This window comes from Cyprinus carpio, chromosome B10 (assembly GCF_018340385.1).
Source record: "Cyprinus carpio isolate SPL01 chromosome B10, ASM1834038v1, whole genome shotgun sequence".
Lineage (NCBI taxonomy): Eukaryota > Metazoa > Chordata > Actinopteri > Cypriniformes > Cyprinidae > Cyprinus > Cyprinus carpio.
The window spans coordinates 621,370-630,622 of record NC_056606.1 but is presented as its reverse complement, the minus strand read 5'-3'; the positions used below and the strand labels follow the sequence as shown (position 1 = coordinate 630,622).

The 9,253-nt window shown below is 41.7% G+C and overlaps 1 protein-coding gene across 3 annotated transcripts; it reads left to right on the top strand.

The window, feature by feature from the left end:
* Window positions 1-3,967: 3,967 nt before the first annotated feature.
* LOC109103513 (putative nuclease HARBI1) lies at window positions 3,968-6,814 on the top strand. Of its 3 annotated transcripts, none has more exons than XM_042732066.1 (10): window positions 3,968-4,114; window positions 4,205-4,266; window positions 4,349-4,435; window positions 4,523-4,565; window positions 4,634-4,807; window positions 4,888-4,923; window positions 5,022-5,576; window positions 5,646-5,761; window positions 5,858-5,969; window positions 6,063-6,814. In XM_042732066.1, the coding sequence occupies exons 7-10, from the start codon at window positions 5,105-5,107 to the stop codon at window positions 6,431-6,433; spliced, it is 1,071 nt and encodes a 356-aa protein (XP_042588000.1). In that variant the 5' UTR covers window positions 3,968-4,114; window positions 4,205-4,266; window positions 4,349-4,435; window positions 4,523-4,565; window positions 4,634-4,807; window positions 4,888-4,923; window positions 5,022-5,104; the 3' UTR covers window positions 6,434-6,814. The 3 variants fall into 3 exon arrangements, 2 of the variants coding, with proteins under 2 accessions (XP_042588000.1, XP_042587999.1); XM_042732065.1 differs by having other exon boundaries at window positions 4,888-5,002; window positions 5,081-5,576; XR_006155704.1 differs by lacking the exons at window positions 5,646-5,761; window positions 5,858-5,969; window positions 6,063-6,814 and having other exon boundaries at window positions 5,022-5,164.
* Window positions 6,815-9,253: the final 2,439 nt, after the last annotated feature.

Here is a 9,253-nt window from a genome sequence, read left to right as displayed (position 1 = left end):
AGTTGATGTTGTTACGTCCCACATAAGTCTAGGGGTAAATGTGGACGCAACAAAAGTAAAATATTTTAAAGAGCGTTAATCTGAGTCCTGCCACAGCACCACAAGCAACAAGTTGTCGAGAAAAAGATTTTATTTTACAGCTCGTGGAACAAATACAAAAGGGAAAAAACACAGGAAGCAATAGCTTCAGGAGAGGATAAGGCCAAAATAATAAACAAAAATATAATCTAACTGGAGTAGTTTACCTCTAACTAAACTAACAAAGAAAAGAAAAGAAAAGAAAATAACAGGATTGTACCCCAACTCCCTTCCTGGCCCCAAAACAGGAGAAAACAGGGTTAAACAAAAATGGCACCCACCTCCCTACAGCTTCCAAAATAGAACTACTAAGCAAAACACAAATAGGCAAACATTAAAGTAGCTGCTAAGAGGGACATTAATAATAGCAGCTGTAAACCAAGTAACAAACTAAAAAGTAAAGGAGAATATAAATCTCTTTAACTAAAACAACAAAAGTAAGGGTTGGAGAATATCACAATAAACGAAAATACTACAATACCAAAGTAGAACACTAAACAGCTCAACCACCACCAGTTGTAACTGCAGCAACAGGCTGGGCAGGACAAAGACCAACGCTCTGGAGAAAGCTCTTGGGGAACGTTTTTCTCCCAGTCTGGTAGCTGGAGCTCTGCTTTTATGCTGGCTCACTCTTAATTGGTAAGCAGTTAAAGCTGGGAGCAATCAACTACCTGCCAGGCAGATTGAGTAGGAGGAGTCAAGAAGAAACAAGGAAAGAAGAAAAAAGAAAACACATTAAAGAAAGTATAAATCAATAAAGACTTCGTCTCTGGACGTAACACCCCCACCCATAGTTACAAACTATGATTTCTCTTGGTTTTGTAAAAGAGAAAAACAAAACTTACCACACATTTTATGAGCGGTTTAGTCATCAGTATGAGCCCTTGATAAAGCATCGGCTACTACATTGTCCACTCCTTTTTTATACCTTATATCAAGAACAAACTCTCGCAGAATAAGAGACCATCTCATTAATCTCTGGTTTGAGTTTGCCATACGAGACAGGAAGACGAGAGGGTTGTGGTCAGTGTATACAATGATAGGGCCCATACTACCATTACATAAGTAGACCTCAAAATGTTGCAGTGCCAACAACAAGGCGAGAGCTTCCTTTTCGATTGTACTGTAGTTTCTTTGACACCTGGTGAATTTCTTCGAAAAGTAGCATACTGGGTGTTCAATTCCCGCCTTGTCTTCTTGCAGCAACACTGCCCTGGCGCCAACCCCGCTAGCATCCACCTGTAGCTTAAAAGGCAAAGCAAAATTCGGAGCAGACAACACAGGAGCATGGGATAACAGATCTTTAGCAGCATCAAATGCAGATTCACACTCAGCATTCCACACAAACTTCTGTTCTGCTTTAAGGAGATCAGTTAGGGGTGTGACAACAGTAGCAAAGTTCTTACAAAAGCCACGGTAGTACCCTGTCATCCCCAGAAAACGGCGTAACTCCCGCTTGTTACTTGGCCGTGGGAAATCCATAATAGCATCTATCTTAGCTTGCACAGGCCTCACGTGGCCCTGGCCAACTAATTTGCAGAGGTAGGTCACTCTTGCCTTAGCAAATTCACACTTATCTAAGTTTAAGGTAAGATGGGCTTCCAGCAATCGTTTAAACACCAACTCAAGAGTTTGTACATGTTCTTCCCACGTTGCAGAGTAGATAACTATGTCGTCTAAATACACTTCACAGTTAGGCACACCTGACAGTACCTTCAGCATCAACCGCTGGAATGTTACTGGTGCATTTCGCATGCTAAAAGCCATAGATGTGTGCTGTAAGAAACAATCGGGGGTCACAAACGCTGAGATTTCTGAGGCACGGGGTGTCAAAGGAACTTGCCAGTATCCTTTTAATAAATCTAGCTTTTTGTAACAAAGCTAGCTGATCCGACTCGGTCAACATAGTCCTTAATTCTAGGAAGAGGAAAGGAATCAGGCTTAGTTACAGACGATCCTTTGGGTACAAGCAAGCATGGTGAACTCCACGGACTTTGACTTGGCACTGCATAGCCGTGAGTCAACAAATATTCTACCTCAGTTTTCATAACCTGACGCTTATTGGGATTTCCACGGTACGGATGCTGTTTAATAGGCCTGCATTCACCAACATCAATATCATGAGTGACCTCAGTAGTTTGTGATGGTACATCATTAAACAGCATATGATACTTTTCAATTAGCTGGACCACACGATCACACTGGGCTGCAGGCAGATACGATAGATGTGACTGCAAGTTAGACAAGATGGCAGAGTTAGACAGTGTACCACATGAAGCAATGCCATCTTTACTCCAAAGACCATCTAAATCAGGAGAGTACACAGGAGACAAGTTAACAGCAGTGTTAGCAACAACAGGGAGAGGGTCAACAGGATCATGCTGAGACTTAACACCATGGGCCTGTTGCACAAAAGTAGAATTAAGACATCCGGGATAAATGACTCAGCTGAGCTCAATAAAGCCAAAACATGTGCGTCCAGGCTTAATTGGTTGCACAAAGACCAAGCCAGGATGAGCAGACACGGATTCATTAAGCCAGGTGAAAGCAATCCTGGATAGGTGCGCGCTCACGGCTCACTCAAATAGACCCCGCCACAGATCACAGATTAACTGATTTACCATGGCAACTAGAGCCGCGTACTTTTCCCCGTCGGAAGCACAAATCCTCATGGAGGCATACGAGGAGGTAAAAAAGATATAATTAAGAAGAAAGGCAACACCGCCACAGTGATAAAGCAAAGAGAAAAAGCGTGGCAAAGTATTGCAGACCGCCTGAATGCGTAAGTAGTGCACAATTACACACTCACCGCTCCGCTGAAACATCACAATTACAAATCAAATATTTAATTCACATCTCCAAAAACGCAGTTGTACTGTAATTATGAAACGGTTAAATTTTTTATTGAAATGCACTGCATATATGAGTGAAATTGTGTAACGTAACTCCATCACACTGTATAAAGCTATGATATATTATTATTATTAAAGCCTTACATTATTATTTTACGTTACTACGCTCAGTACGGTTTAATCTTAGCCGTTGTACTCTGCTTATTATGTTGTCCACCGGTTTTTTTTGTGTTTCCCCTGCTTTTATTAATGTAAAGCAGCTTTGACAGAATGAAACAATTGTGAAAAGTGCTATATAAATAAAATTTTCTTGAATACATAGATGAGCTATAATAATAATCACTTTAATTTATATAGCGCCTTTCAAAGGACCCAAGGTCGGTTGCTCACTGCACTGCAAAAATGTCTTTCTTACTTAGTATTTTTGTCTTGTTTTCAGTCAAAAAAAAATATCAAAAATAAAAAACTTAAATATTTTCTAGAGCAAAATAACCTAGGAAAATAAGCAAAAAAACTCTGCCAGTGAAACAAGAGAACTTTTCTAAAAGTAAGTGTTTATGGAAAAAGTAAACTTATTTCAAGAGAATTTTTCTTATTATATTGACAGATATTTAAATTTTTTGCTTGTTTTAAGCACACATTTACTTGAAGTTTATATTTTTGGTCTAAACCTATACTTATTTTGCTAGGTCATTTAGAAAATCAAGAAAATACATCTTTAGTGTTTTTTTTTTTAATATATTTTTACTGAAAACAATACAAAAATACCAAGTCATTTTTGTCAGTGTGACTCCATTAAATGTTCTTGTGATAAAGAATGTGTGTGTGTGTGTGTGCATGTGATGTAGATTAAACACGAACGGGCCAAAACGGACATGGCAGCAGGTCAAAATCAAATACAAGAACATTCTGCAGAATGGTATGGTCCCTGACTAATATTTAACAAAGCACAAGCATATATTGTACCCAGAAGGTGCCTGCTCACACATTGTCTGTACTGTTTTAGCAGTGAAAAAGAATACCCACAGACAAAGGCACGGGTGGTGGGTCACCAAAGGCTGACCTTACCCCAGCAGAGGACATGGCCTTGGAGCTAAATAAAGGCAGGCCCGTCTTAGAGGGGATCCCTGGGGGGAAAGAGACGAGCATAGGTTCCTCCCTAGATGCCACCCGCTTCATTCAAGGTATGTCCTTCCATCTCTACATGGAATACAACCACATTCATATTGAATCAATTTGGACTGTCTGACTTTGGTTTACCTATTGCCTTGCAGTGTCTGGCAGCACTGTGTTCCTGTTAGAGCCACCAGCACAAGCACCAGACGATGCTGATCCAGTGAGTACTCCATCAAAGGCATACTGTAGGCCTGGCATGTCTTGTCTACTAGCTTCAATATGAATCCGATTAAATGTGATAGGGTGAAAGCCCCAGTGCAGCAGCAACAGCACATGATGGAGACGATGATGAGGAGGAGACCATCTCTGTGGATTCCAGAAGGCATGAGGTATCATGTTAAGACTGTGAAAGTACTATTTACTCTACAATGGTGAGGAGTCCTCATCAAAATCAAAAAATCTAATTTCTTTTACAGGACCCAGATGCTATACAGTGGGGAAAACCAGTCTGGCAACATAGTGCGTATTAATAAAAGGACACCACATCCTGCCAAATTCCAGCTGCGCTAATTGTATTGTGTTCACAGAGCTCACAAGCTATCAGAAAGTTGTATGGCAACCACCTCCGGCGCCAAATAGAACTGGCAGACATAGACATTCAGTACAAGAAGAAAAAGATAGAAAATCTTGCACTGGAGTCCGAAATAAAAAAGAGGACAATTAGGAAACTGGACCTTGAAATAAAAAAACTTGAGAGGGAGGTGAGATATGCCTTCAATGTACACTGTATGCTAACTGTAACACAAATGTATTAATCATTATTTTTTCTTTCCTCCCCCAGCTCCAAGAAGATGACACAGCTCAAAATAAAAATTAGGTATATTCTCGTAAAGTCAAGTGAGCCATGACATATGAGCTCTTATTGTGAGCACACAGGACGGTGGCATCTTTCTAAGGTATTTGTTATTTTCACAGCAATCAGTACAACCAAGTCATCGTTATAAGGCACCGGCCTCTTTTGCCCACCCACCCAGCACCAGGTGTGGCCACTAGCCTATATGAAGGCCCAAAATTGTGTGTTCCTTTCTGCTCTGACAATGGCATGCCCATTCTTGCGAGATGTGGTGGATGAAGAAGCACTTTTGCTGAGGATAGCCTTCAGGCGAGAAAGGGTCTTCAGGGACCGGTTGGACCCACTGGCCTTCCCTGATGACCATCTATATGAAAGATACAGGTTTTCTGCAGATGGCATCAGGTATCTATCCAGACTACTGGGTCCCAGGATTAAGCACCGCACTGCACGGAGCCATGCACTGAGTGTGGAGCAAATGGTTTGTGTGGCCTTGCGCTTTTTTGCTAGTGGAGCATTCCTGTACTCAGTGGGGGATGCAGAACAGCTGAACAAGGCCACAATTTGCCGCACAATAAGGAGTGTGTGTCTGGCTATCAAAGCATTAGCAGATGTCTTCATCTCCTTCCCTGGCCACAGAAGACTCTGTGACATGAAAGAGGAGTTCTATAGGATTGCAGGTAAGAGGATCTACAAATTACAGGACAACTGTTAACACATAGTAGGATACTCATTACTTTGTGTGACAGGTTTCCCCAATGTCATTGGTGCAGTGGACTGCACACACATAAGGATAAAAGCCCCCTCAGGTGCCCATGAGGCCGATTTTGTGAATAGGAAATCCTTTCACAGCATTAATGTTCAGGTGAACATAACTTTTTGATATTGTCCATTGACGAACACTCTGCATTGCCAATGATGTGCATTGATTGGTGTAATATTCCTCATCTTATGATTTCAGATGGTCTGCAATGCTGACTGTGTGATCAGCAATGTTGTGGCAAAATGGCCTGGCTCAGTCCATGACTCCAGAATCTTTCGGGCCTCTGAAATCTATCAGTGCCTATCACAAGGTAAACCACACAACCCCTATTTATAACCATCATGGCTGTGTCAAGAATTCACTGTGTTTATGAGGTAGTAATGATGAGATTTTGTGTTGACAGGTGAATTCTCTGGTGTGTTGCTGGGAGACAGGGGGTATGGCTGCCAGACTTTTCTCCTGACACCTTTCACAGACCCCCAGGAAGCACATCAGGCCTACAACCATGCCCATGCCAGGACCAGGGCCAGAGTTGAAATGACCTTTGGCCTCCTGAAGGCACGCTTTCACTGCCTTCACAAATTAAGGGTCAACCCTGTTAGGGCATGTGATATTACTGTGGCTTGTGCTGTCCTCCACAATGTGGCCTGCCTGAGGAAGGAGAGGGCCCCCAGAGTGCCACCAGCCATGGACTGGGACAATCCGGCAATCTTCCCTGATGACGACAGTGGTCGGCTGCTGAGGGACCAATATGTGTTGAATTATTTTAGTTAGTATGTGTGCTTTCAATTTAGGTAAAAAATGTCCTGCTGTGGCAGAGGAAATAGGGTTTTTTTGGGTTGGTTTTTTTACGAATTTGGCCTCTTATGATGTTTGTGCGGTATACTGTGTGTAATACAAGGCTGCAGGGAGGCTACTGCATCCATTCATTTGTCTGTTCAGCTGATGTGTATGGATTTGTCCTGCATTTATTTTAGTGTGCAGACATGCAGGGTGTGTTATATACAGACCTTTGAATGTGTATGTATCATTTTGTATAATATGCTTTGATTCTGTGCTTTCCATCTTGTAGAGTCACTGTGACTTCAGTTTCGAAAGGAGCTGATAGTTTACCTGCTTTGTTTTGTCCTTATTCAATAAAGGAACATAATGTTACACATTGTGTTTTTATATTCATATGGAATGTGTATTTGTTTATATGACAGAGTACTAGGGCCCCACTGAGGAAAAAGGATAAAGTCATAAATTTATGAGGCTGGTTCTTTCTGCAGAAAAGCAACATATTCTTTTTTACAGTTTTGATAGTTATGACAATGTGATACTTCATATTCTGGCACATCAGCATGTCTTTGTTTATGAAACCATACTGAAGTACAATTTCACGAAATGCCCCACATCTGTCATTTTAACAACTGTCCTCCTTTAAAACAACTGGTTACAATATTATGACTTGTCCTTTTTTTTTTTTTCCCTCTGTGGCCCTAATATTCTATCATTTTATATATAGCCTTATAGTCTATGGGAAACTGTAAATTATCTAATGATAGCAACATCATCTAAAAATCATTATTTATCCAAAATGATTGAAATTAATGATCACAAACGTTTAAATAATGACAGTGGGTCTAGTGGGTCTAGTATATGTGATAACAATGTATAGTGAGCAGTGAAATAACTATTGGTTTCCATTTTTGGCGACTGCTGACTGACATTAGGGATGAGATTAAATAGATCCTGGAATTTAGCCTGGTCTGGAGCAGGCTAGCTCCACAGAATAAATCTCCATGGTAATTTATACCATAACATATCCTCCTGCCTCCTATCCAGCTTTAGTGCAACCGGATTAGGGATCAATTGAGCCAGGATCACCAAGATATCCTGGCTTAATCCCTTATCCTACTTTTGTGCAACAGGCCGAGCCTGTATTAATGTGATATTTTGGCTTATTGATTTGTCATACTTGAGTCTTACGCTTACTATTGGTGTTAGAATTTGCATAATTTGTGTTATTCAACTTCTTCTCAATCTGATAAGGTCCAGAAAATCTTGCCTGCAGAGGTGAGCCAGGCAGAGGAAGCAGTATTAAGACTTTATCACCAGGCTGGAAATTACGCTCAAGACTACCCTTGTCATAGCGAAGTTTCATTTTGGACTGGGCTTCAGCAAGATGAACTCTAGCTAACTCCCACGCTTTGTGTAGATGCTCCCGTACAGTACTCACATAGTCTTGCGCAGACTTATGAGGAGATTCCCTAGCTAGAAACTGCTCACTTAGTTTTAATGGGCCGCAAACTGAATGGCCAAAAACCAGCTCAGCAGGGCTAAATCCCAGGGATTCTTGAACGGTTCCTCTCACAGCAAACATCAAAAACGGCAAACCCTCCACCCAGTCTTTACCAGTCTCAGTGCAGTATGTACGCAAAAGAGACTTCAGGGTTTGGTGGAACCGCTCCAGAGCTCCCTGTGTATCTGGATGATATGCGGTGGACAACTGGTGCTCTACGCCCAACTCTTTCGTTACCTCCTTAAATAATTTAGAGGTGAAATTGGACCCCTGGTCACTTTGGATGACTCGGCAAGCCAAAAACTGAACAGAACTGAATGAGCTCACGGGCTACTGTTTTAGCTTGGATAGTCCGCAGAGGAACAGCTTCGGGGTAACGAATACTAGCACACATAATCGTTAAAAGGTATTGGTGTCCAGTTTTAGCTTTAGGCAATGGGCCTACACAGTCAATAATGAGCCTCTCAAACGGTTCTCCAAAAACTGGGATGGGCTGTAGTGGAGCAAGTGGAATTGTTTGATTGGGCTTTCCACCTAACTGACAGACGTGACATGAGCGTACAAACCTAGACACAGTGGTTTCGATGCCCGGCCAAAAAAAAAAAAAAATGTCTGGCAATTCGATGATAGGTCTGTGACACCTAAGTGTCCTGAACACACGTGTTCATGGGCCAATTTCAAAATCTGATTACGGTATGCCTCAGGTAACACAATTTGGAACACAGTCAAAAATTCTGCATCTGTGGCATGTGGTCTCCAACGCATGAGAATATCATCATCCCAAAAATAACCCACTGTTATCTGAGGGATTAAAGCCTTGTCCACTATACCACCAATACATGTAGCAAGTGACGGATCAGAACGTTGTTCAGTAGCTAACTGGGTTCTATTCAATTTTAAAGGGAGTTTACCTTCACTACTCCTGCCACTTGATTCCGACGAAACAGGACTGATATAGAGCTCACTCTCTACAGTCTGGGGGGGGAAGACAGAAAGGAATCAGAGAGGTCGATCACATTTTCAAACTTCTGCGATTGAGCACGAGTTACGGCGCATGCCGGAAAAGTAACAGAACACTGCATTAGGCCGTTTTGAGCAGACAAATCTGGATCTTCAGACACAATTGGAGAAGGAAAGACTTTCCCACCTGCTAAATCATTTCCTAAAATCATGCTTACCCCTTCGACAGGCAGTTGTGCACGCACGCCAATGTTCACGTAACCAGAAACAAGATCAGACTTTAAATACATGCTATGCAGCGGAAGTTTTAACGGAGGAGAAAGTTTTAACAGAACGCATAGAAGGAAAAA

Coding starts and splice junctions, on each gene's coding strand:
- LOC109103513 (XM_042732065.1), top strand. CDS start 4,958: ATGAGCTCTTATTGTGAGCACACAGGACGGTGGCATCTTTCTAAG. Junction 5,003..5,080: donor GACGGTGGCATCTTTCTAAG/GTATTTGTTATT, acceptor CCACCCACCCAG/CACCAGGTGTGGCCACTAGC. Junction 5,970..6,062: donor CTATCAGTGCCTATCACAAG/GTAAACCACACA, acceptor TTGTGTTGACAG/GTGAATTCTCTGGTGTGTTG.